Consider the following 27,977-nt stretch of genomic DNA (forward strand, 5'->3'; position numbering starts at 1 on the left):
TTCCATCTCAGGTATGTGGTAACTTTGCAAGGTGTAATGTCACCAGAAGACTGAGACGAAGCTGGTCTTACTATGTACACTTAGCTAAAATATAGCTGTGTGTACATATGTATACATGCACACACACCTGCACAGCCCCCCCACTATAGACTCTATGTATATACACACACCCAAACAGTGGGACTTTCTTACAGTGCAACTGTTTATAGAGTGAAAGCCCCCTCAATGTGTCAATAGCAAGTTTTGACAAAGTATTGGGTGCCATGTTTTGTTTTTTCAAGAGATTCTGATAATAATTGAAGCAGTGTAAAAATAATCAGTTGCCTGCCTTTTCAGGGTTTAGATTTGTACTTTTAAAACTTGACTTGTTAATGCTTCTTCTTTTCCCACATTCGGTTTCCTTCCCTATAAGTCCCAGCAACAGAGAAGTGCTGTAAACATCTCCAGTTAATAGACAGGATTCCTGTAATTGCTTGCTGGAGTAAGTGGAATAGTGTAAATGTCATTTGAGATTCATCTAGGCCAAAATGGGCATCATACAAAAGGGGATGAGGCAAGTGCACTGTGCCTTCTGTGCTGTGGGGCCATTTCCACCTTTCTCTCGGTAGATTAGTATTCTCTCTCTCTATATATGCAGAACTGGGGCCAGCAATTACAGGGGCTGCAGATCTCCTAGTCTTTCAGAAACAAGTATACACAGAACAAGCAGTATTTGCTGTTTACTCTAATAAATAGTTCCATGAAGCAGTACCAGCACGCAGGGGAAACTGGTACACGGCGCTGCGTATCTCAGCTTAATCCTGACAGCGCCATGACCTCCTCATTTGCACACCTTTCCTGTCTGACCCGCTCTGCGGCTGCTCTTTGCAGTGTGTGTGTATCAGATAATTGCTGCTCAGGATGAGCATCTCTAGGATCCCATTCCTGATGAGAATTCACTCCATTTCTAATAGCTGCAAAGGTGTATCATCCTCTACAGTATGATTTTCACCAAAATTCCTACAAAGTAAAAAAAAAAAAAAAAAATCTGCTTTGATAGCATTTCCTTGAAATCACTGGACTTTTGGTATATCATTTGAATTCCTCAAAAAGCACCATAAGATGCTCACACAAGAAATCAAGCTATTTATTAAAATTTCAGCGGCACAGCAAAACTGACTAGCTTCCGATTTTGTTTTGGTTGAATAGCTTCTGTACCAGTATGTCTCTTTGGCTATAAAGGTAGCATTGCTTGTATAAAAGATCCACCTCAACTTCTTGTCTTCTCACCATAGATTATTCTGGGTGATTATGAGGCAAAATGAACGAATGTGAACGGAAACACAAACAGGACACAGGACTGAAAAATGCGCTGTATGCTCGCTCTATCTAAAACTGCTAAACTCTTCAAAAATTCATTTGCTCCTCAACTTCTGGTTCCTCTGCTACCCTGTAGTTGCTAACAGCAGCTCCTGCAGTGGTACAGTACTTACATCCTCTCTCCCTCTTTTCTTCTTTTCCTTTTTTTTTTTTTTTTTTAAACATTATTACATGCTCAAATCCAACCAGCTCAAATACTTTTTAATACATTGAAAATGTAAAATAAAGAATATATGAAGTACATACAGTATATATATATACATATTTCAAATACTTAAAATTCTTATGTAAAATATGATTTTTCTATATTATTTGTGTAAAAATACATTTTAAAATGGTGTCAATTTGATTTTTCTGTACATACCCTCTATTCCAATTTAAGTCCCTTTTAAAAAGGCAAAAGACAGACAAAGGTTTAGTATCTTCTAAACTGTGTTTACAGGCCTGTTGTCAAAACAAGAAAAAAGCATGTGGTAAACAGTATTGGATTTCTTCTTTTTAAGAATTCCCATTTTTATTGCATTAATGGAAAAAACTGAATCTTCTCAGTTCTCCTGCCACTAAAACTATTCTTGGCCTTGCTGAGAAACTGCATACTCCCAATACCCTGTTTATCTAGTTCATAAATCATCCTTTGTCAATTTTTTTTTACAGATACTAAAATATATATTACTTAAAATATATTACTGTAAGCTCTTAAAATTGATCTTCAGTTATATCAAATGTATAGCATTAAAAAAAACAACCTAGGTAACAAAGAAAATTCTGGATATCATCATCCTAACAAACACTCGAGCTGTTCTCCCTGTGAGATGCGGGTGGCAAACAGACCCGCCATCTGCAGGGACCTCCTCGCCCACCAGGTTAACTCTGCACACAGCAGGTTAGCTGAGGGTGCTCCTCAATGCCGCAGGGTGCCAGAAGCAGCAAAATCCTGGGAATGGTCTTCTCCCCACCCTCCCCACCGCAGCAATTAATCCACGCTAATCGCCAGAGGTAATTCAGTGTGCACATGCCATCTTTGCCCTCCTACCACCACTGCAGCCACCCATGTTTTCAGATGTGGGATTCTGGAAGTTCAAACCAGTCAGTCCTGGCTGGGGAGATTTGAGCACCCTGCTCTGCTGACCCCTGAAACCAACAGAGCTGCTGAGGCAAAGCCCGGCACTGATGTCCAGTGGTGGCTTTCAAACAGCTCAGCCTGAGCAGAACTCCCAAGCGAAACAAAAGTTTCCCCAGGGCTTCAAGCACCCTGGGTGAGACACTTCCAATGAAGAATGCTGCTGGCCTTTCAGTGGAAAATAAAGCCACAGCACTTTCAGATGACGCAAAGGCAGTCTGCCACCAGAGTGGCAGTGGGTTCTGCCTCCAGCCCTACCACGGGCCACGCGCTTCTACCGCTTCTCACGCCGCTGCCACGGTTGTGTGGCTGCACAGTGCTGAAGACTGACCGCCTCCAGCTTTCGAGGGGTTCAGACGAACTGTCAGACTGAGCCTCCCCAGCAGAGAGAAGCCCGAGTCCCACTCCAATCTACCGCTGCGTGCAGGCCGGGTAGGAACCAGCTCCAGGATGGTCTTTGCTGCCTCTGTAGCAGCATGAACGACACCCATCAGAAGTAACGACCTGAGGATACCTCCTGGCTGTTAATGACATGACCAGGAACTTGCTGCCCCACCAGCTAGTTATTACTACCATAAAAAAGATACAACTCCGCGGACCAGCGTAACTGTTAAGCATCTTGGTCTTTCCTCTTGATTTAAGAAGGGACATTAAAATTTCACACAACATTCCTTCCCTGTGCTACCAATCTATCTCAAAACCCAAACTCATTTACAGCACTGCATTTGCTCCTCCATTGCAACAACTTGTACCTGGGTTTTTTTTGTACTGGAAAGTTAAATTCCATTGATCAGTCTGTATTTCTGGTTCTCATGCTGCAGGACTTGGATGTGGCCTGAAAGGGAAAATTTAAATCTGAATATCTTTTCTTACTCAAGTTGCTTTTACTATCACAAATATAGTTTGACATTAGGCTTCGAAAACATTTTATCTCAGATTTTTTTTGACAGCATTTACTATAGTTCTATTAATTTAATACCTGGGGAACCAAAGTCTAATGCTTTAAACTATGTCACAACACACCTTATATTTGTAAATCCAGTGTGAAGGCAGGTTTATTATCTTGCTGGAAGGAAGAGAGGGAAGGTCAGATGATGGGAAGAATGGAGTCTGCCGGGAAGAGCCTCAGCAGTAAGGCAGCAGCAGGCTGATCCCATGTAGGGAACACTCCTATACAGGCTGCAGGATTTCCCCCTTCTAAAATACTTTATTCAATAACCAGCACTGTAAAACATGCAAAACTTTCAAGGTTTTATGTCAACCTGTACTTACAGTGATTATTACACCGAGTCCCATTATTTCTAATGATTTCCTAACTACTTAATGCCCTCTTGCAAACCTGTGGAGATTCTTCCATCAAGTTGCACCTAGTAGCTCATAGCATATGTTAAAATCAAAGACATGCAGTTAAAAGAATTTATTTTCTTAAATAGAATAAAAGTAGCCCAAGAAAAGTGCTGATCCGTTAAAATATAACTAAGGCACTGAACAGTTGTAAACTTCCAAGTCATCACACAAGATGCCTACACTGCCCAATACATGTCCGGAGCCACGGAGATCCTTGTGGTCACTGTACATCCCAACCCGGGACAGCAACGGCCAGGCCAGCGCCTTTCCTGCAGGACTACGCGTGAAACAGCAGCTTCTTGCACTTCCAGAGTAGACTCACAAGAGGTGTCTGTGGCACAAAAAACCGAACCCATGCACTACAGAGAATGCTTGTAAAATTCAAAGAGAGGAACAAGCTGGAACCACAGCCAGGGTCAGTGACTGGTTTGGAAAATGCTGAGAGGAGCAATGGAACAGCCTTTCCAAGCAGCAGCTGCAGCAGGCTGAAAAGCCCATGAGGGCTAAGAGCAAGCTGACAGATCACAGCCTGCTGCTCCCTCCTCATCTTCTCCTTCCCCCTCTTAAGCAGCCTTGTCAGCCTAGAACAATTACACTGATAAAAGTCAAGGTGTGAACAGAATTGATCCAATTATGCCAGCAAAACCTCTTTACTCTTAGTTGAGGCAAGAATTACTTTTTCCAGTTTAGTTTGTAGCTAGCCACAATCTTTAAATTGGATTATACTGGGGGATCTGTCTTAGACAGGAATGAATGTGTCGTTCTGAGGATTACACTGCTGTAACTTCTTTCGTGTCTAGACAAGGCTTGAGTTAATAAGGAACAGACAGACCCCGCTCTCAGTACTCAACTCCCCAGGGCACCTGGCCTGAAACCATTCTACACTGCGCCCCAAGATTTTTAAAACTGGCAGAAATTCCTCTTACAGCACAAGAGATGGAAGCAGGCAGTGATGGGCTGCTGTCCGAATCAGTGCTGATGTACAAGTCGCCCCAGGGAACAAGATTATCCCCATTACAGCATCTGGGGCTGCAAGGGGAGAAGCCAACCCATGTTTGCTGGTCTGCATGTGCATGCACGCAGGTGGCGGTGGGAACACGTACAGTCCAGTGGCTATTCCTTGGGCTATGACCACCACCACCGTGTGTGCAGCGTGACAAAAAAACCTGGGAGTAATTTTTGTGTAGGGTTTTGGGGTTTTTTGAGATTTCAGTTTTCGATTAAAAAAATGGCAACTTTATTTCTAATACTTAAATCCTCTTTGCCACTGGATGTCTAAGCAGTGATACCTAGAAATCAGGAGTCACTGCTCCCCAGTAAATTTAAGATGAGCAAAACAGACCAAGATACACTGCAGCTCTTGCTAACTCACACCCACTAATCCTGCTCCGGAGGATGCCATGCTCTGCTGGACAGGGAAGGAAACGTTTCTGTTACGACATGATTAAGTCTGCAACTCTCTTTTCTTTAACATTACCAAATAAATCACCACCCACTCCTTGGAAAAACACACTGCTTCACAGGCAATTATTTCTGATCTTTACCAACAGCATGCTGGGTTCCCAGGCGAGGGAGAAGGGAAAGGGGAAAGCAGTAGTATAGTCAAATGGAAAGAAAAAAAGGCTGAGGACCCCAGCTCACAAAACAGCTGTCCCACCTATTTTGTTAATATTGCTTCATCTTAAAAAGGCCTTTGGATTAAAAGTGAATTCAGTGCTTTTCCATCAAAAAGATACATAGATCTGTTACCTGACCAAGATGCAGTATGGCCCCCCACCCGCCCCGAACAGCAACAACATGGGACTGGACATGATTAGTGAACCTGATGTTCTTTGTTTTGGAAGAGAAACAACATACAGATCCTGGATGTGATGCGGACATGTTGCAATACATCAAAACGCAGATTGGCATGTGCTTCATTAGCCAGCCTGTCGTCAATTCTTCTTGTTGAGAACAGAGTACCATATTGTAACTGCTTTAATTTAGATTAATCAGAGGGAATGAATTTGTGAACACCGAAAGTGAGGATGAGCATCACCAGCTGTGTCCCACCATCAGGTATGAGGGGTGCGGCGCAGCCCCCTTCCCCCCGCACCCCCGCCCATCTTTCCCAGCCCCAACGCAACCCCGGACCTCAACTGAGCAAAATCCAAGCTGAGTCAAGCCTGATTTGGTATTTTAAAACACAAAGAGACACCCACAGCAGGCTAACGGTGAGGCCCAACAAGACACTTGTTTTTCTTTCCCTACACTTAGCTAAATATAAAATCTTCTATAGAAATTAGAGACGTCTGACTATTGTGGAGGTTTGAATGAGCACAGTAAGCTTCCTAGAAAACAGCAGGACCGAGGGTGACACTTAGCGCACTTCACTTGCATCATGTGCCGTAACAGCTGATGGTTCATGACTGTGGGATGGCACTTTCCAGCTCACTCGAAATGCCTAAGAAAGCAGATTTCTGCTGAGTCCTGACAGTCCAGAAATGAAATGCAGTTCAGCACGTATTTGTGATCTCTGCTTTAAATGGTTCTTGGGATTACTGATAATCATGGTTACTGAGTTGTTTTAGTGATTTAAATTCTTGAATCCTATGGTTAGTACAGTTGCCCTTTTCAGTATTTACCAGTAGCAAATCAAGACACTACCTTCCTTAAAACAAGGTTACTGCAACTGACTCCTTGAAGGGGAGAGGATATGCAAATCAAAACCACCAGCCAATATTGCACAACCCAGTATGCCTTCTGGAAACAGCCTGGTCACAAGTGAAAGGCAATTACTTGAAAGGCTGGTACAATGGTAATGCCTTCCAATTCTGAAAAATTTGAACTAAAATTCAGAGCAACAAAGTGAGCCCACTCAGGGGCTCCTGCTTCGGTGCTCTGTGATCAGTCAGTACAAACATTTTGTTTCTTGATTATCCAGTTCTTCTCTTTGCCAAGAGAAGACCAACAACAGGCTAAGGTTTTGCCGGGGGTTTGTTCCCCCATCTAGAGCAGAGCTCAGCAAACATGCTGGATAGCAGGCTGGGGTTAATGAAACTGCAGTACAAGTCAAACACTATCTCCTAAAAGATTGAAAAAATACTTTTAAACAAAATAATGTGACATATTTACATAATTCCTTAAGTGCAAACTCTTGTCACAATTCACGTAGTTGAGCTCAATTTAGACTCACTGTACAAGAAGGTGCTCTTTCTTTAATGAAAGAAGAACTCTACTCTGTATTCCTGATTCAGTAACGTGTCTCTTGTGCAAGGCAGTAAATTTCCTGTTTCTTCCCAATGTACTTCCGAAAGCAAAACCAACAACAAGCCATCCTCTTCCCCACTTCCCGTCCCGGTTACCGCACAACGAGGCAGGAGACACAGAGCTTAGAGGGGCCAATGCAATCATCATGGCAGAAGGCACCGCAGCCCTTGCACATGATCATGGCTTTCAACCTGCAGTAACATTTGGAAGGGGAATCCTCCATGCTGTTGTCTTCAGTGAAGGCTTGAACGGGGATGGTCTGAGTGTGGTTGCCAGAGTTCATAGCTTGGCTGGTGGGAATGGTGGTTACAGTCACAGAAAAGGACATGACGTTCCCCATGCTACTGGACAACTGATTGCATTCAGACAGCCCAGTCATAAGAGACCCTTGGTTCACGTCTGGGGAGGTGGAGACATTTATTGTGCCACTGTAACTGGGCCCAATGAGCTGTGCTGCAGCATTTCCAGATAGCTTTGCAGGGTGTGAAGGAGAAAGCAGTGGAGGCTGCTGCTGCGCAGAGTCCGAGGACGGTACAGAAGTACTGAAAAGCTCCGGATTGCTGTGCATTTTCCCCCTCATTGCATGTGCCATTTGCTCTTGAGCGGCTTGAATAAAATCTCGTGCTAGCGTAGTTCCGTCAAATGCCTGAACGTTCTCCTTGTTGACTGCTGCTTGCTGAGACGTGGCTGCTTCTGTCTTTACACCCTTTTTAGGAAGGGTGCTGTAATCCGAAGAATTTATGCTATGTGATACCTGCTCTTTTTCACACTGACCAGAAGCCTGGGCAGCCTGGGGCTCCTCTTTTACACTGATACGCTCACGTTCATCACCAGTACTCTCATCATCTGCATCTCCTTCATCGCTGCTGCTGCCATGGCCAGCTATCTCCTCACATTCCCCAAATTCTGTTTTTGGAGCATCAGCAGGACTGTTCAGACACAAGCGGTTTTCAGGGTTCAAGGAGAAGCCTCTCCTCAAACTCTCTGAACCACGACCATAGGTGGAAATGTTGAGCAGATAATGACCAGACATAGCAGGCTTGGATGTCCTTCTGCCCATGAAACCCAGCATAAATCTCTGGCTGGTGGAGCTGTTTTCTAACTGGAAACCTGAGTGAGTGAGGTTCAGTTGTGAAGGCTGAAGGACTGGCAACAAATTCTGCCTCTGGACCCTCTTGATAAGAGTCTGAAGGATCTGCTCTTGGGTTGTTTTGCTGAGTGCCTCGTGGCACTGGTGCTGGTCACGACTGGAGTCCTTTCCCGAGGGGAGTGGAAAGGTCCTTGGAATGTGAGGCAGAGGCCTGTTCTGGCAAAAGATCTTCCCAAGCTGTTGTGTGGGTAAACTTGACTGTCTTTCACCGCCCTCGGCTCCAGCACCGTTCCCTGCTACACTTGTAGCACTGGATGCTGCTGCTGCCCCTTTTTCTTCATGAGAAGCTAATGGGACAGTTTTCATCTCCGCTTTGGTGAGAGGCTTCGGCAGGATTTGCTCCAGAGGGACGTTCTTGCCTTGAAGAAGTTGGGTGACCAAAGGGTTGTTAGCAGGAATACTGGAGCTTGGTTTTGGGAGGGCCCCACTTGAGCCTGAACTTGCATGAGTTTTAAGGCTAGGCGCTGCTGACGAAGTGCTAGAGGGTGGGACAGATGTAGCAGATGCGACCACACCTCCAGCCTGGGCTTCTGAGCTCACGGATGTTAGTGAAGACGTCAGAGGGGAAAGAGATTTGCTTTTAGAAACATCTAAGCTGGTCCCTCCTAAGGCTGTAGGTGCTACCTTAGTTACATTTGTGCTGGGATCTGCTGTGGACACCATGACGCAGACTGTTCCATCCCTGACAGCTGGTGCCCCACAGGCCTGGCTTGGACCTGCTGGAGCCGAAGGTGCTTTCTCTTGTTTGTCACTGCTACCAGCATATGGGGAGCCTGAAACCTGATTTACAGTCATACTGGGGGGGCTCTGCTTTATTCTGTTGGTTTTCTCTAATGCCGATACCGCTGATGAGGAGGAGCTGGTGCCTGTATTGCTGGCTGGAGTTCTGGACTGCAGTGTGGAAGTTTGCTGTAGTTGTGCTCTAGAAGGATTGTGAGGTGGTGCCTGGTCCGTGGCCTGGGTGTCCATTTGGGTATGGGTCCCTGGACAATGGGGAAGAAACCCTCTCGAACTTCCCCCGCTTCCAGTTCCTGCCAGTTCCAGTGCACTTCCTCGAATTCCAGTTTTGTTGGTTCCGCTCGTTGCTGCGTTACTCTTCTCTCCTCCACCGCCCGGTGGGCCCCCACCACCGCCCGGTCCAGGCCCTGGGACAGCCCCCCCCGTCGAGGCGGCAGCAGCGGCGGCGGCGGCGGCAGCAGCGGCTGCTGCCCTCTGAGCCTTGGCTTGCTGGGCTTTTGCCTTGATGTCTGCCAGAGTTCTGGCCCCTGTTCTTCCCGGACTGGTGAGTGAGATTGGGAAACGTGCCCTGGGAGAGACCTGGCCCGCAGGAAATGGCATTGGGGAGATTCTGGAAACAGGAATCTGAAACAGAGGAGGAGAAAAGCGCAACTGAGTTACGGGGAACATTTAACCCATACGTTTAAGGATTTAAGTGTTTACAGTTTAGAGAACTAGTTGTAGTTTTGGAGAAATCCCTTACCTCCCTCACTTGAGATAAAAGACATGTATGATCTTTTGATGTCTGACACAGCTATTTTAAGTCTATTACAATCTTAGCGGCTCAGACTGGAAGTTCATCCCTTGCAGTTACAGGTTAGTACATTGTACACCATTATGCAAAAGTTGATCAAGCTCCCTCAGCAAAAACTGTAAGGTTGTTCCAGAACTCAACACCTGTCATCCCTTATTCCAAGTTTCATACTTTATTCAGATGTAGTTTATATCCTTTTAAAGGTTTGCGTCAACATTCTGCTTGATTTTGTATTGCTCTTCTACCCCTGCATATTTACACGTGTCTCCTCAGTGTCTTTATAACAAAGCAATAATAATCTCTCTACTGTGTATCTGTCGATAAAATGCCAGTATTTTAATCCTTTCTTCTAAAATAGGTTCTCCACTCCCCTCATCATTCCAGTTTACTTTCTGTAAGTTTGTTCTTTTTAGAACATAAGTGATGAGAACAGTGCACTAATGTTAGCGCTCTTCTGTCTCACAAAGATTTAAGTGAGTATATTTTAAGGCTACATTTGTTTTCATGTATCTGCAATACCTCGCTGACTCCCACTCATCTTCTGATTAACCAGTTCACCACTTCTTTCTTTTTTGATGAATGACATGTCTTCTACCTTACAGGGGAAAATATTTGCAATCACCCTTCAATTCACTCTATTATTAAATTAAATCCCATGTTTATTACACTGGAAGGTCAACCATTCTTCCTGTATGATATTTCAAATCTGTTCTATTGACAGGTTTCCCCCAATTTTGTGTCACTAACAAATTTTATTAATGCTTTCCTACCTTTGTGCTATGCTTATTAACACAGTGAGAAGAATGAACCGTTTTTAAAATTTTGTGTTTGCATACTTCCTAATAGGAGAGTAGAGTTCTTAGGACATACAGAAATACAGTAGTTAAGCAGTTTTCCATTGACAACTTCTGCCTAAGGCTCCAAATCAGGGAGCTGAACTCTAACCAGAGCACATTCTGGTAGAAAAAGCACAGGCCCTATTCTGCAGAAACCAAACTTCAAGACTGTAAAAATTTTTTCTGTGCTGGCTCATCCATTTATTGTCTACCATTGAGCATAACATCACTGAAGAAGGAATTCGTGTTATCTGTACACATGCAATCTTGTAATCGTTTTCTGAAAAGAGTATCAATCATCCAAATCGAGTGTTTATTACTTACCAACATGGTATTTCCTGGCAGTTTAGGAGTAGGCGTGTGGTCCTATGACCTGGATCTCAAGTGTAAGAGAACAGCATCGTCCAGGCCAAAGTCTGGAACATTTCTTTCATGCTTCCTTTCCACCTGCCCTATCCTAGTGGTGATGGATTGCCTGTTTCCTTTCCTATGTAGGTTCTCGCTAAGACTCAGCAGCTAAAGGGCTTTTGGACTCGAGATGTTCCCTAAAATAGTCTTTCCCTGCTACCTGGTCTGGCACTGTACTGCATTCAGCTGGTATAAATGATAACTAGAAATGATAATTGCTAGATGGTCTTTTTTTTAAACACAGGTAAATAATTTAATTTCTGGACTTGATATAATAAGAGGAAGCTGCTGATAGCATTCTCTCTGGACCCGTTACTGTACTGCTGGGGATACTCACACATCTGCAAAGTTCTCTGCACTCCTGGGCTACAACTTGCTTTGTTATTACAGCCTCGCAGTTCCGCCGCAGCTCTCCCCCGTTTCCACCGTGAACTACAGTACTCCCTGTTATACTCAGTCTTGGGCTTTTGCACAACAGTTTGAGCTTCTGCCCAAGAGATCTTTTAACAGATGCACGTGTACGAGAGATACTTAACTGAAGTTATGTTGATTAGCCAGCCAGCAGATTCCCTTTAGCAAACAGCTCAGCTTTTACGTTTTTGGATCAAATATCTCCATCGCTATAATAAGCAGGTAACATAATTTACATAACTAGAACTGACAAAGCATTTCTGTGAGAGCCACCAGCGGAACTGACCCATGTAAAGCCACTCTTTGGATCTGTCTTCATTTCTCTTTACCTTGAGTGGGGGTACCCGTGGCACCGGGGTCCCCGCTGCAGGAAAGGACTGTGGCTGGGTCCGAAATGCCTGGTGGTGCTGACAGTTCTCCATGACGCGTGGCTTTTTTTCAGGAGTGGTTACAGCTTCTTCGCGACACTCCGACTTCCTCTTATGGGCTTCAACACTGACTTCCATCTCTTCATTTACAGGAGACTTCTTTTCTGGTGTTTCTGGAGTCATCACTGGACTTTTCACGTTTGCTACTACTTCACCTGCTTCAGGGCTCTTTGGTTTACTCGGGGCCAAAACTGAGGTACTGACAGTCTCTTTCACTAGCACTTCCTTTGATGCAGCGTGCTTTCTCTCTTCTTCGGGCTTTTGACTAGCGGCAGTTTGTGGCTTCTCTTGAATGGATTCTCCTTGGACTCTCTCTTTTATAGGGAGAGAATGGTCGCTAGGTTTCACTGCACACCCATCTGGGGAAACCGAGGCCTCTGCAGGTTTGGCTGGTTTTGGCTGCATGTCCTCTCTTCTTTCCTCTCCTCCTTTTTTCATCGCTGGTGCTTCCTGAACTGCTTGTGCTTTAGACTCTAACAGAGAAGTAATCTCCTCTTTGCGTGGTGCCAGAGAGGCTGGCGTGCATTTTGGCTGTTCAGCTGTTGGATTTTCAGTCTCTGTCTCGGCAGAGCTGGTATTTGCTGTCAGTCTCTTGGACTCTTCAGGACTTAACCCAGAACTATCAATAAAAACAGAATTTTTATTTTGTAAAACATTCTTGCAAAAAGCATACTCTCCCTTAGGAAAACTGAGAGGGGATTCTCTACATACCACACCCTAAATAAGTATACGTCACACACCTCATTCTGTGCCATGATCTTTGAAAACCTGCAGTACTGTTAGTACTTCCACATGAAACAGAACATAATAGCAAAGTTTAAAAACAGCTAAAGGAAATACATGGAACACAGGTTAGATCTAATCTTCTAACCAGATACAAATTTTCCAGGCTGCAAACCAAAAGAATTTGGCAAACAGTAAACATTCCCTTTATTAACTACCACAGACCTATCTCTGCAGCATGCGAACAACCCCACACAGCTTGCATTTGACTGAAACTCATATGGTGATTATTTGCAGAAAGGGACACTGAACTCCTGAAGAGTGTCCCACCATTTTTTCCAGAGGAACACAGCTAGTGTCAGAACCACTGACATACCCTTAGCTTAGAAACGACGTTGCTGCCTTTCTCCATCATCAAAAGTATTTCCCTGTATTATTCATCCATCTTTATTTGTGAAAGAAATGAACAAGCTGGGAATCAGAGAGGTGTCTGATTTAGGATCAACTTCATCCATCCCTCTTAACGAAATATCAAATTTGGGTTTTTTGCCAAAACATGAATCCATAAAGTCTGATGAAGCCAGTCTGATGAATCTATGGGATTGATTTATACCAGGCAAGTTCTTAGGAGCTAGAAAGAATTGAAGTCCTGCTCTTGTGCATGTCATCTCCATGCTGTCCTGCTGTCCCCGGTCCCTCTAAAGCTTCAAGAATATGGCTGTCACCTTTTATCTTCCAGCACAGAGCTCCATGGGTGATTACATCCTGGTTTTCAATGCTGGGAGAACTGGGTAAGTTAGCTGAGTAAAGCTCTTTGCTAATGCCACTAGATCACCTGCATTCTCAACCTGGTGTATTCCTTTACTCAGTACTGCAGCCTGCCATATGTACATGCGCACACACATCAGCCTCCTGCTCACCCATGAAACCCCAAACTATCAGACCATGGAATGACAGAAATAGGGCTTGCAATAATCCAAATACTCTAGAGGGTTAACAGATCATAGATGAATGGGAGGAAACTGGCTGACAGTCCAAGGACAAGCATCAAAGCTAACTGTCAAGATGCAGGATAAGAAATTCCTTATTAGTTATTTATATGCATCTGTTGTTTTTCAAGTTTCTTAGTATAGTTACTCACACAGAAACCTGTAATCCTCTCTATAGCCCAAAAGGATGGCAAAGTCTTAAAGCAAAAAGAAATGCAGAATAAAAGACTTGCAGACTTGGGAGTTTAACCAAATACGTGTCTGATTGAAGATGTGGGGAAATACACAAGATTTTATGTAGCAGGTGACTTACTGCAAGGTTGAGTATGCTCAGCCACCACATACCCGTGGATCTCCAGAATACTGACACTAGAAGAACCCTAAGAGGGGTGTGCCTCAAAGTATCGTAGTAAGGAGCAAGAAAAGTTAAGATGGAAAATCTAAAGGACATCCTCACCTCAGGAAAACAGTACTATGCTGGTTAAAGCATTAGACATCATGACAGCAAACACATCGCTTCTGACCTAGATCACTCAGGCATTTTCTCAGTTCTGTGGCAGCTAGATGAAGCTAGAGACCCTTTTCAGGTTTCAGGACTAATGAGAAATAATGTGTATTGATAGACAGCACGCTACAAACACAGCAACAGGTACACCTGGACAGGCAATGCAGGATTAAAAAACACAGTTGAATGTCTTACCTCTGACCATAGTAGCTCTCAAAAAAGTGTTCCTTCCACAGCTCGACCTTCTTTTCCTTTTCTATTTCTTGCCTTATTCTTAGCTGCATTTCTGGTGTAAACTCACCTGCAAAACACAGCAAAAGATATCTTAAAAAAGCTATGGGTAAAATGAATCAGGATAACCAGAGGAGCCTTCACGCTTGCAGGTGAGAGCACCATCTCAGAAGTCCCCTTCGCAGCTTGTGACACTGTAGCCCTGCCTGTGGTACTTCAGCATTTCTCCTGAGCTGCGAGGTGTTTCTCTGCTGCTTGCTCCTTGCTGTGGATGGGCAACAGCTTTACACCTCACAGTCACAACTCCTTTCCCTGTCAGTGTCTGCTCTGGCTGCCAATAGATGCTTTATGTGAACTAGCGCTTATTAAATGAATACAAATCTATACACAAGTATATGTTGTGTGTATGCATGCACTACATAACTGCCATTTTCTGAAGGATATGAAGATATTGCCTATGCAGATGGCAAAGCAATGTGGCACCTTGAAATGACAGTCGTGGATGGCTGCAGTGAAATACACATGCAAGAACATCAAAGACTTCTTGCCCAGCATAAATGACAGAAAGTATTTCTGGCAACGGATGCTATCCTGTCACAGGCAGGTGGGAAACAAAAAAAAACCCAAACCCCTCACATCTGAAGTGCACATTTCACACATAACGTATTGTGGTTTGTAAGAAATGTTTCCTAGTGTCATGTCTGAACCCTCCCCGACACAGCTTTGAGCCATTAAGGTTTGTAAGACCTTATGTTAATACTTTAGAGTTCATTAGGCAACAAGAAAGCTTGTTTTTCTGACACAACTGCAGTGCTTTGATGATAGACATGTGACCCTGAGCCTCAAGACTTCACTCCTTCTCAAGGTTTATCTAGTTCACACGCCATTTTGTACGTGCTCTTTAGCACTGGAGGAAACAGTTACTAGAATCAGATCCTTTCCAACACTGCAGTTAGCAAAGAGAGGGGAATCTTTAAAGAGATTAACAGAAATTGGATACTTTCATCACTGCACAGTTTCTCAACAATTTTTTCCCATCAAATAAGGGGATCATAAGAAATTCTTGCTGAGTTTGTTCTCCGTGCAGTTCTCAAAATATGTCCAAGGGAAACTAAGAGTGTGTCCCTTTCTAGTACACTCCTATTTGTCAGTATGAAATCAGGACAGTCATCTTTTCATTGCAGCAAGTACAGAGGGCCCAAAACAGAAACTCTGGTACATTGACCTTCTTTTCTATTTTTGTATAAACTTGGTCAGGTAAATAAATATAGAAAGTCTGTTGCATTGAAAACAGTGGAACACCTGCCTTCACTTAGAGTAATTTAGCAACAGGGTACAACATTCATTCATTTGAAACACTCTCTGTTATAGCAGTGAATTCTTGGATTTTCATTGCTGTGGTTATGCCACCTTTGTCTCCCAGCTGGGAGATTGCAACTAAAAGCATACATCTGCATCAGCCTAGGCATGCACTGAGTGCAAAGCACAGTGAAAAACTTTGTGGCAGCTTGCAGTCAAGTGGAAGTAACTTTACTTATGAATGTCTACCTGAAGGTTGATAGGGACCTTGGGAGGTCTCTTAAGTCCAACCTCCTGCTCAGAGCAGGGGCAGCTTGGCCTCCACCAGGTTGCTCAGGCCTCTGGTCAGTTGGGTCTTAAAAACCTCCAAAGTTGGAGATGACACAACCCCTCCGGGCCCCTGCTCCACTGCTGGACTGTCCTCACAGGGAAAAAGCTTCTCCTTATGTCCCATCTGACTCACGCCTGTTTTCTCTCATCCCCCTGCCACTGCAACAAGCCTGGCTCCATCTTCCTGATGGCCTCCCTGTAGGTAGCAGGGGGCTGCTACCAGGTCACCCCTCCCCAGCCTGTATCGCTGCTGGGGGCTCTTCCTTCCCAGAGGCAGGATCCTGCCCATCTCCGGCCTCTCAGTCCCACTTGATGGCAGCCCTGCCCTTGAGCACATTGACTGGTTCCCCCCATTTTTGTATCCACTGCAAACTCCCCCAGGGTCATTGATAAAGATGGCAAATAGGACCGGTGCCTGGATAGACCCCTGCGGTCTCCACTTGTCCCCAGCCTCCAGGTGTGAACTGTGACTCCAAGCTTGACCGTCTAACCAGCTACTCACCCATCTGGTTGTCCACCCATCTAGACCCTAGTGTCCCAGCGTAGATACAAAAGTACTGTGGGAGACACTTATCAAAAGCTTTGCTTAAGTTGAAGTAAATGACGCCCACTGCTCTCCCCTTGTTCACAAATTCAGTCATTTTTAATGCAGTCAAGCTATTCAGGCATGCTTTACCCTTGGTAAACCATGCTGACTGTTTCCAATCACCTTATGCACATGCCCAGACATGTGCTCCAAGAGGGCTCACTCCATGACTTTCCCAATGATGACACTGAGGCTGACCAGGCCTGCCTATGTTAAATAATACTGTGGGTGACGCCAAACAGCATTGTTATGACTCATCGGTACCTTGAAGAGTAGCTGAAGAAAGCCTACAGGACTGCTCTTGCCCACAGTGGCATCATGTTTTGATACCTGAGCAGAGATACAGTGCTCAGCAAGAATGGCAGTGGAGATCTCCAGACTTCACCCTCATCGTTGCAAGCTTTACCACTGTAGCAGTTCTACAACAGTTTTACTCTGGTGAGAAAATCTTTGTGTAAACATAGCTGCACCCTCTAGACGTGTAGACATGAATGGACAAAAGGTCTTCTAAGAAGCATTAAAGGAAAAACACTAAATGATGGTGGCTAAAACTCGGGGTGGTTTTAACAAACAGATTAGACAGCTGAGTTCTATGCCTTCCTGTTTACTGGCATAGATACACCCGGAATCTACAAAATGTGAAGGGTTATTCATACAGAATCGGATACAGTTTCTATGGAAAAGCCTCTTTAGAGTCAATCATCTGGGCATGAGTAAATGATATTCCCTTCTTCTTAAAGTGATTCATGATTGGTGCCGTAGTCTTTATAAAAACTCTGGTGACAGGCTGCGTGGTTCAGTTCTGTAGAGGAAATGGTCCCTGCCCACAATGAGTGAGCACACTTCTGGTGATGTGATTTGATCAAATCACAGAATTAAGCACCTCTAAGTTCAAGATGCAAATGACTGTTGAAGGTGCAGGAGTCCTATAGATTAGTAAATGGCTGACTTTATGTTATATAAAAAATTACAGCTCAAAGGACTGACCATACCAGCTGTGGCTAGATGACTTCGCTGACGACAAAGTGCATTAATCTGGGAATATAATTCACCTTCTCTACTGAGCTTCGCAGTGGGCTGTATGTAGCTACTACAACTTGAGAATAACACAGCTCTACTGTCATTTCAACAAGATTTTAAACACATTTTTCCTTCTTTTCTCATCTCTTCCAGACACTTGCTCAGTTTGCCACATGTTAAGTTCAAAAGAGAACTCCTTACTGCAGCCCTCTCTATGACCTTGAGATTACATAGTTCTAGGCTTGCATTTGCTCTCATGGGCTGCATTGACTACAGCTGTCTTTACCTACTAAATCATCCCAGTGCTTCAACTTCTCTGTAAAATATCTTTTACACATTCCCCAAAACATTCACTAGCGGAAAGCCTTCTAGCGTTTTGCTTCGTTGTTTGGGGAAGTTTTACCTTCTGACAACCTCTCCTTCCAGCCTTGGGCAGCTGAAGTGAAGAACTCGTTGTTGAGTGCAGAGCCACTCAGCTTCATCAAACCATCTGCCCCAACCTGGAATACATGACAAAGCAAATAGTATTAACTAGCTGGAAAGACAAATGTCACATGTTGTCACAGGGGATCTGAAAACAGAGCAAGAGTCCAACATAGCCACAAATCTCACTGGAGTCTGCCTTTACCTCACTCAGAAGAAAATAAACAGCCTTCTTAAGGCTGTGCTTAGCCAAGTCTGGGATCTAGGAGGCTGTGGTAAGTTTTCCTTGTCCTTGCCCAATCCTCTATAGTCCTGCTGCTGCACAAACATACTTGAGCAGCAGATGGTACAGGTGGCAAGGAGAAGCACACAGAAACAGAACAGCACAGCCTCTGAGAAGCTTCTTCAGATGCCCTTTCCTCTGCAAAATGAATGCATGGCATCGCCTGAAGTACCATCCAAAGCAACAGCTCTGCTGTCATCTGGTGAATGTAAAGTGCATAAAGGAAAAGCAAGGACATAAAAGGTATCATATAAAAGTAACTTTGAAATTTATATAATCATAACCATGGATGCTTCAGGAAAAACAGGGACAAATGAAGCTCAAAACCCATTCTGTCTTTGAAATACAGGGAACCAAATAGGGCAGTCATGCTATAGAGTAGGACGTAAATGAGAAAGCATGAGGCTAAGACTGGAACATAGCATGGTGGGAAATTATAACCAGGGTAAAACAACATATATGAGGTTTGCTTTTGCTCTTTATCCCACAGAAGTAAATGTGGAATTTCTCTACCAGAAGCACGAAAATACACATATCATTCAGGAAGCAGGCAAAACTGATGTGCTTCCATTTCTTGCATAAATAATAAATCAGAACAAATAAGCAAAATCCAACTGTCCAAATGTAGGCTATGTCTGATTACACTGGGAGATCTCTGCAGCAAACGTTCAATGGTGCAGGATTTGATAAAGAGAAACACTGCTCTTCCTGAGGCAGCATTTGTGATGCAGGTAATTAAAATGATGGAAGTGACCTAATAGAAGGTTTTGTAGATAAGATTTCGTTAGAGATTTTTAAGTTAGGAGCAGCCATTATAGGGATTTACAAAAGCAGAGATTTATTTTCTAGTCCAAATCTCTGTGGATTGACTACAGGGAGCAGAATTCACAAGACTATCCCCTACTGCACATATGGTGTTTCCTGTTCCTTGTGTTGGAGGACAGACAACTAGCGCAGGGCTGGCTGGGTTGTGCCTCAAAGTGCCCACTCTCTCTTCTACAGAAGCACCAGCTGTAATAGCTCAGACTGAGTCACTGCCAAGCAAAACACAACAGATATGTGACCTTTCACAACTGGCATGTCCAACGCCTTCACCTCTTCTCCTTTTTACTACAGCAAAGTCTGACATTTTATAAAGCACACATCAGCACTTGACATGGTGGGCTGCTCTAGGAGATCTACTACAGTGAAATGTAGAATTTGTCCTCTCAGGAGCCAAGCAATATTATTTAGTCAGTCAAAATTTGTTCTCAGTCAAATTCTAATTCAATTTAGGGACAATTAAACTTAAAAGTCAGGACAGAAATGTCTTACCATCTGCTGTGAGGTTCTTGCCAGAAAACTCCAGCTGCAAACTCCATCACATCATATTTTAACACATACCTAATTATTACAAAGGCCACAGGACTTATAAAACAATTCCTTCAAATATTTATTGGATCAACCTTGGACTAACAAGTCCCCGATGAATGCTGATTGAAGATTAGAATTCACGAGACAACATTAAGTGTTAGAACTCCTCCTAACTCCAAATTAACACTATCTGTTCAGCAACGCACCCTCCATAAAGCAGACCATAGTGCAGCTGCCAGACCCGTATGCATTATTAACATTCTGCAAGAACTGAAAGAGCAGCACAGCTGTGAAGATGGATGTAACTTCCCTAAACACGGATGTCTGTGCTGTCAGTGTCTAAGCTGGTGTCCCTTCACAGTTTATAGTGATCGAGTCAACTGAGTGTATGGAGGTGGGGACTCGGTTCATCTCGTCCTGAAGCAGACACCTGTATTTGGTCACAGGCTCTTGATTGTACCAACCAGATTTCCACGTTCTATAAAAGGAGCCCCGAGTAACTAGCTGAGACATAGGCTCCTGGGAGGTGACTGAGGTATGTAAACACAGGCATCTAGTACTAATCTGAACACCACACAGAAAAGTATCTTCAAGGGACTGGCAGATCTGAGACAGGACATACAGAAGATTTCCATCTGGAGTGGCATCTTGAAGCCAGCTTTGATATCTAAAGAACATTTAAAATGGCTCTAGTCACATATGTTATGGCATCTGAATTAACACCCCTACAACTGAAGTGGAAGCATAGTGCAGAATCCCACTCTGCTCTGAAGCTCCCAGCCAGCTGGGGTAGGAATGCTGAAGACAAACATAACATATGAACAGGGTAAAAGGAAGGAAGCATCCTTGTTCTATCTACTACTTTCCTGGTAGTGAGCATAAACAGATTGAACTTCACTTCTTCAACTCATTGTTTTTTCGTCCTTTTACATGTAAGTGCAACATTAGTTCTTTTCTCATCTCTTAGTATAATCCCTGCCTTCCACAAGCTGCTGAAGAAAGCTGCTATCATGTTGAGATTGCTTCAGGAAGTTCTTTTATGTACCCCTTCGGATGAAATTCATCAGATCCAGCTGAGTTGAAATAACTGTCTTATCAAAAGATTCTCTTAGCTGTTCTTTCAATACTGAAGGCTGAGTTCTTGCCCCCTTGTCCCTCATGTTAATTGCTCCAGCTATCACCAACTCTTTAGTGAAGAGCTCAGTGAAAACCTTCACCATTTCTTCTGTGCCACTCCCAGAGCAAATGAACCCATTCCTCCCCACTGAGTACTTTTCTGCTTTTCCAAATTCCTCTCTTCACACGCAAAGAGGTCTTAGACAGACAATCCACAAAAATAAACTGCCTTCAAGGCTGACCTGCACCGCATGCTTGGTACCTTTAATCTAGTGTGTGTTTCAGGTCAGGACACAAGCTCTCTGGAGCAGGTCAGGTCTACTCTGCAATCTGGACAGCGTATGTATGCAATAGAAAACTCATTCAGTTTTCACTTTACCAAATTCAGAATTTGACAGCAGTGACACGAGGTCATGAGAAATGAGAATGGTGGAACTAAATGGCTGCATCTGTTTAACTCCTGGCCGTCTTCAAGTCCAATGTAACAGAAAAATTGCTCTCGCTGTAGCTGGGAACAAACATGGAGTTGATTAAAGAGAATTAAGCCACTGGTTTATCAAACCGGAATTCCTTTTTCTTTCTGGAAGCAACAAATACCCAAGCAAATCACTGAAGAATTTTCCAATTTTTTTTTACGTTGTGCACAGAAGAAAAAGTCTACCCCATTGGACATAAACACCGTATTTGGATGTCTAGTCTGCGCTACTTCTGAAGCTGCTCCCTACTGACACCTAAGAGCCTAGCTTCTCTCCACAACAGAACCCACGACATACCTGCCTGTCCACCTCCGGCAGCAGCAGCAGCAGGCGCTGCTGGCATTCTGTAGGCAGAACGGAGAATGTATGCTTGTTGATCAGTGCCCGCAGGTTTGTGTTCACAAGGATGGAGTCAGGAGTTTCCACATCAATTTCAGCACACTTTGTTCTCTTCAGCTGCCCTGCAATGAACCACAAAGATGTAAGTAACGTCTTACCTAAGAGAGGATTAAAGGCTCCTTTGGAGTTCACTGTACCTGAGATTTTCAACATGCCACCTTAGTAATCCATTTCAAACCTTGACTTGAAGTATACATTTTACCTTTGCACATACAGTTAAAAACAAAGTGTAGGAGGTCCTTTCCAGCACAGAAAAATTTCCATACCTACTATATTGTAGCCTGTGTCAGGTCACCTATCTTTTGTAGGAATCCTGGCTATCTGGGGACTGGCAAGGAGTCTTTTTCGGGGGGGCTTCTAGAACTGCTTTTAGCCCCGTCAAGTTTCTATTTTAAGCCTCTAGTTAAGGTCAGTTTGTTGCTCAGCATTTCTTCTTGGACTTTCCCACTTTGTTCTCAGCAAAAGCATTTCAGAAAAATTCATCAGCTCATTGTGCTTGTGTAGAAACCACAACACTAGACAAAGCCATAAAAATGAGTAACTATTCTCTTTCCTTGTCTGTGTTTGAAAGCCAGCAAGTCCAGCATTAACCCTTATGCTACAGCCAGCTTCATGGATGTGCTGCAAATTCAGAGAAGAATAATGAAGAAAGTATTTGTACTGTGTACTCTTATTTTCTTTGGATGCATCCACTGTCCATTACTGGCAAAATACTATGTGTTTCGAAGCTTAAATTAAAAGTGCATTATTAGCAAAATGGGTAATATTAAGACAGAACCTGCTCCCCCTGACTTCAGGGATGACAACAATTATTTTTAAGTTAACAGTACCTAACAAAATAAATGCCATGGAGGCTCGTTTCATTAGGGGAAGTTTGCTCTATTAGAAGTCATTCAGAAAATGGCTCTGCAGTTTTATAATCTACTTAAGCTGCAGAATTTCCTAATTACAGCGGACAAATGAAACACACCCTGTAAACTGCCTATTTTCACCACTGATAAAGGAAATGTAGGATGATTAGCATCGATAGAGACCTCAGCATATCCTTAAGTTCACTGAGGTCAATTCCATCATTGGTATATGTAAAAGAAACCACAAAAGGTCAGGAGGGCTGAGAAAGACCTAACTTCAATGAATGGGAAGGAAGCCAAATAACAGTGGGGTCTGAAGTATAAAGATCTGGGAAGGAATTTCTTTTTTCTTTTTAATGTTATCAAAGTGTCTTAAGTACATTAAAAAGGCTGCTAAATAATGCAACTCCTTTTTTGCTTGTCAAACAGCAAGCTGCAAATCCACAGGTAGAAACCCCTGATGATAAGAAATGAGAAAAGGCTTATTTGCATATGTAAGGTTTGAATTATTTATCCTAATTCACACAGCATACTAGCAGTACCTTCCAGAGTTGTCCAGAAGTCACTTTAGCAATGGAATTAATTACACATATTTACTCAATTTTGCTATTTAGGCTTTTGTTCTGTCATCAGAGCAACCAAATCTCTGTAAGCAGAAAAATAAATATCTTACTTGCATGGAGCCTGTCAGATCTCTGGAATGGTTTCTTCCCCAGCCCTGGCAAGGAGTTATCAAGCTTAACAGAAGGAGAGGAACTGGAGGTGGAGTTCTGAGGGCTGCTTGACTGTCCATCTGACTGCTTTCCTTCCCAAGCTGCACAGGAAATGGAAACATTTAAACACAGGGATGTACAAAGAAATATTACAGGAGACATCTGTTTGGATTGAAATAAAGGTTCTTTAACATGCATACCCTAATCCCAGCAGCTCTGGGACAAGCACTTCTAGGATACTTATATTCCTTTGTTCTTGTAGCACACAAAACCCCTTTGTAGCTACCAGACTACCACAAAATAAAGGGATGGACAGCCATTTCATTTATGGTTGGAATCTATTTCCCAGTTAGTCCCATCTTATTTCACATCTATATCCAATCCAGTAATGATCTTGTTAAAACTTCCTTTCAGAGGCAGCTTTAGTTTCTGTTAGAGTTCACTGTCAGGAAAAATCTCTTCATACTTGATGTGTACTTTCTAAATTTTAACCTACTATTGTAGCTTTTGTTCTTTTAGACCACCCTCAGTAATCCCTCCTCCTCTTTCAAATACTCAAGAGATATTTTCATGTCCTCCTCCAAAGTCACCACTTAGCCAAACTGGACAGATTTCACCACGATGACTTCTCCTTACAAATCAGTCCCACCCACATTCTCTTTTGTATAGCAGTATTTTTTCTGCCAGTGGGAAGAGCTTCTTCCCTAGATTCTCCCTGCCTTCCTTTCCCTCCTCTTCCTAAGTGAGATAAATTAAGAACATGAGCTGGTCCTCCCTCTGCTCTCTTTAGGTTTATGTGTAATAGCAGGTACTTACTCAAGTATGGAAAGGTGCTGAAGCCCCATACCTTGAAAGAGAAACGCTACAATACACATCATGAAGTCACAAACTAAAGAATGCTGGCTCTGATTAAGGACTTCTAATAATCAATTCCTTCACCCAGTCTGTGTCAGCTTTGTTCCCCATCTGCCTCTCTTACTCTCCTCTCTGCCTGGTTCCTTTCCTCTTCCTTCTCTTCCTTACACTAGCTGTTCCAGTTCTGACTAAAGGAATCCCTGAAATTGTGGAATCAGCATGTTGCTTTCTACCAGAATATTGTTCACTCTCCACTTGTATGTTTAATTTGCTTCTCCATCTCATTCTATCCCACTGTCCTGGCTGTGAGCTATTTCTATATACTATCACGTGGATAGGAGGGGAAAAAACGACTCCATGGATGCTGATGAAAAACATACAAACACTACTCATGTTGCAGCAACACTCAAAGGCTTTTACAGTAATCAACGTTCAGTCTAACTGGGGGCTGCGTAAACACACACTGTTCCTACCCTGAATCAGTCGAGTAAGGTGATGGCAAAAGCTGAGGAATATGGCTTTCCTGAGACCACATGTGAAATGAGTTTGATCCTTAACTTCTTTCTGTCTTTAAGGTAGGAAAACTCACATGGCTGGATGCCGGCATGGATAACTACCAACTCTTCAGGAAAGGCAGGCAAGAAAGATCAGTCAAGGTTGTCTCTACCTATACAAGTCCGTAGGACAACATGAGTTGAATCCAAGGGTCCTGGGGGAGCCCACCAGTGTCCTTGCAAGGCCTCTCTCTACCATCTTTGAAAAGAAATGAAGATGGTGGGAGATTCCCCACAACTAAGACAGGCAAATGTTGCACGCACCTTCAAAAACGGCCAAACAGACAACCTGAGAACAGACAGACTGGTTAGCCTCACTTTTCTCCCTGGGAAACTCATGAAGTGACCTCTCCTAGAGCACATTTCTGGGCACACAAAGGAGATAATGATGACTGGAAGCAGTCAGCATGGACTTACCATGGATAAATCATGGTAAATCACCTGATGGCCTTCTGTGATCAAATTACTGGATTTGTGGATGAGGGAAGAGAGGTGGATGCCATTTACCTTGACTTTAGCAAGGTATTTGACATTGCGTCCCACAATACTGTATGCGAGCTGGGACATTAGGGTGTGGATGGGTGGACAACCAGATGGGTAAGCAGCGGGTGAGGTGGCCAGGCTTGGAGAGTCATGCTCCATACTCTGCCTGGAGGCTGGCAACAAGTGGGCGCCTCAGGGCACCGGTCCTGGTTTACATTTTTATTTGGGGGAGGCAATGGAGCACTTGCTCAAGTTTGCAGGTAATGACAAATCTGCGGGGACCAGTCAATACGCTCGAGGGCAGAGCTGCCACCAGCAGGACCGAGCCAGGCTGGAGGAAGGGGCCAGTGGGGACCCTACACAAAGGCAAATTCCTGCCCCTGAGAAGGAAGAGCCCCCAGCAGCGATACAGGCTGGGGGCAGCTCTGCTGGAGGGGACACGGGGGTCCGGGCAGACACAAGCCAAACGTGTGCCCCGGCACCACAGGCCAACAGCATCCTGAGCTGTAGGACCACAGCCAGCAGATCAAGGGAAGCGATCATCCTTCTTTATTCAGCGCTCGTTAGAGCACGCCGTGATTCTGTGTCCTGTCCCAGGGCCTCTAATACAAGGAAGACATCAAAAACCAGGAGCGAGCTCAGCTGAGGAACACCAAGCTGCTCAGGGGACTGCAGCGCTTGTCCTGTGAGGAGAGGCTGAGGGACCCGGGGCTTGTTCGGGCTGCAGAAGAAAAAAGGTTGAGGGACACCGAGTAGTCACCACCCTGTTCCTACCGGGAGGCCTTCAGGAAGATGGAGCCAGGCTTGTCACAGTGGTGCATGGCAGGGGGACAAGAAAAAACAGGCAAGTCAGCCAGGATATAAGGAAAAAAATCTATCCCTGTGAGGACAGTCTGCAATAGAGCAGGGACCCGGAGGGGTTGTGCCTCCTCCACCCTTGGAGGTTTTCAAGACCCGACTGACCAGAGAGCTCCCGAGGTCCCTGCCAACATGAATGGTCCTGTGATTCTAACATATTTTCAGAGTAGTACTAGAAAGGTTGGATAAGTTGACACACAGAATGTTCGATAGCTTGCAACCGTAATGTAGCAGCAAAACATGGGAAAGTCAAGAGAGGAAAAAAAAAACAGTAACAAAAATTAGATAGAGATGCTGGAAGAAAATAGTTCACCCATGATTAAAGTGGATGTGGTAATAGTTTGGGAAATGTGAAACCAAAATAAGGAGAGAAACTTAATATGCCGTGACCTTCTGCCCCAGAGGCCTGACATGCAGTGCCTGGGAAGGGCCAGACAGCAGACCTCCAGCAGCTGGATCCTGGCCTTACTCAGGAAAGGCAAAAGCCTCATTAGAATCACAAAAAATAAAGACACCAAACAATACTTTAAGTACTCTAAGAAACATGAGTTTGGATTACGTACTCCATTAGTCTGTTTTAATAATTATCCTATGGTAGCTAAGAATCTTACAAAATAGCCTCCCTGTTTCAGTCGCTCTTAGGTCTCCCCTGTTCCTACTTCCCTAAGTGAAGGTACAATTCCTCCTGGGGCAGGGAGCTCAGGAGATGGGGTCCTCCAGGAACGATATCTGCCTATTGTGCTAATGAACCATTCAGGTTTAATCCTAGTTAGCAGAGAAATTGCAAAAGGCTTTTAAACTATCTTTTTATGCTAAAGATTTCATACACCTGGCACTGCATTTTCTTAATACCATTATGGGAAATGTGTAATTTTCTACTGGATTAATTTTGGCTTCCTTCTCAGACTACACCAGCCTAGGTGTAAAGGGCACAAGCACAGCTTAGGACTGAATTTCAAACAAGCAAAATGATATTAACCTTTTTCCCCTTAACCTTTTTGAAAGGGTCTGAGCCACAAAGCTGCCTGGGAACAACAGGCAAACTCATCAACTGTTAAATACTTACTCTGCTATTAAATGATGCATGCAGTACAGCTGATAAATATGCCTCTTCCTTTCAATTGGATATATGGCACATAGCCGCAACCTTGCATATGCCTGAACAGATGTTACAAGAAACATTCCAGCAGTATATAACCAGCAAGCCAGGACAGATTGGTCTAGTTTTGGTTTGGATTTGTTTAGAGCTATTTGGAAAGGGAAAATAAACAAACACACTAAAACACAGAAAGACTTTTATACTAAAGAAAACCAGCATGAGATGAGGGAACATCTCCAATTATATAAAAGGCAGTAGGGAGAAGAAATCAAATAACCTGCACTCTGTGGCCATGGTGGACAGGACAGGAAATCTTGGGTTTAAACCCAAGGAAGCAAGAAAAGATTCTGATTAGAAGTTAAGAAAAACATTTTAAGGCTAAAGTTAACAAAGCAGGAAGGGCAAGACTTGCTGGGAGTTTTTGGTCTTTGCATCGATGGCATCTCAGAGCAGACTGAAGAAAACATCCCTCAGGAATGCATCATAGATCCTGCCCTGAGGAAAGGATGTGGACTAGATGAGGTCTCAAGGATACTCCTAGGCCTAGTTTCTGATGGCTCTATGAAATTTCTTAACCTGACCAGTCAATTTCAGCTAAACATTCAAGTAATTACACCAAAAACATGCAAGGGCACACTGTTTTTCATGCTAATATTGTCCTACTGCTGTTGTATAATCCTCTCCGGCTACTTCTACACCAGTAAACAGAACGGTGACATTGACCATTCCCCTGGCCCCAAGAACAACTGGCACAAACCGGCCGCGTTCACATCCTTACACTTTCTGTCTCCTCCGGGCGGGGTTGGCCACGTTCAAAGTGCCTGCAGGGAATAGTATTTGGCCTGTGCTGAACACCAAGCCATGCCAAGGACTGCCTAGGAGACTGCTAGCTTGTCCTGAGCCAAGCTACGTCAGGGAATTTAGCAGAATGGATTGACTGAGTTCCAGTTCTTGTGCCCAGTACTTTGGCAACGATTAACTCGGCAGCCGAG

At 43.9% G+C, this 27,977-nt stretch overlaps 1 protein-coding gene across 5 annotated transcripts in view; it reads right to left on the minus strand.

Annotated features, from left to right (window-relative positions):
- Positions 1–2,818: 2,818 nt before the first annotated feature.
- The window catches only part of ASXL2 (ASXL transcriptional regulator 2), a 127,994-nt gene continuing 102,835 nt past the window's right edge, over positions 2,819–27,977 (minus strand). For all 5 annotated transcript variants that reach the window (XM_052810103.1, XM_052810105.1, XM_052810106.1 and 2 more), the window contains 6 exons: positions 23,097–23,237; positions 21,471–21,634; positions 17,926–18,022; positions 14,252–14,357; positions 11,741–12,458; positions 2,819–9,587 (listed from right to left, as the gene is read on the minus strand). In XM_052810103.1, coding sequence (XP_052666063.1) covers positions 7,167–9,587; positions 11,741–12,458; positions 14,252–14,357; positions 17,926–18,022; positions 21,471–21,634; positions 23,097–23,237 — 3,647 coding nt within the window. In that variant the 3' untranslated portion in view covers positions 2,819–7,166. The remainder of the gene's footprint in view (positions 9,588–11,740; positions 12,459–14,251; positions 14,358–17,925; positions 18,023–21,470; positions 21,635–23,096; positions 23,238–27,977) is intronic.

The sequence above is a fragment of the Harpia harpyja genome, chromosome 15 (assembly GCF_026419915.1).
Source record: "Harpia harpyja isolate bHarHar1 chromosome 15, bHarHar1 primary haplotype, whole genome shotgun sequence".
Taxonomy (NCBI): Eukaryota; Metazoa; Chordata; class Aves; order Accipitriformes; family Accipitridae; genus Harpia; species Harpia harpyja.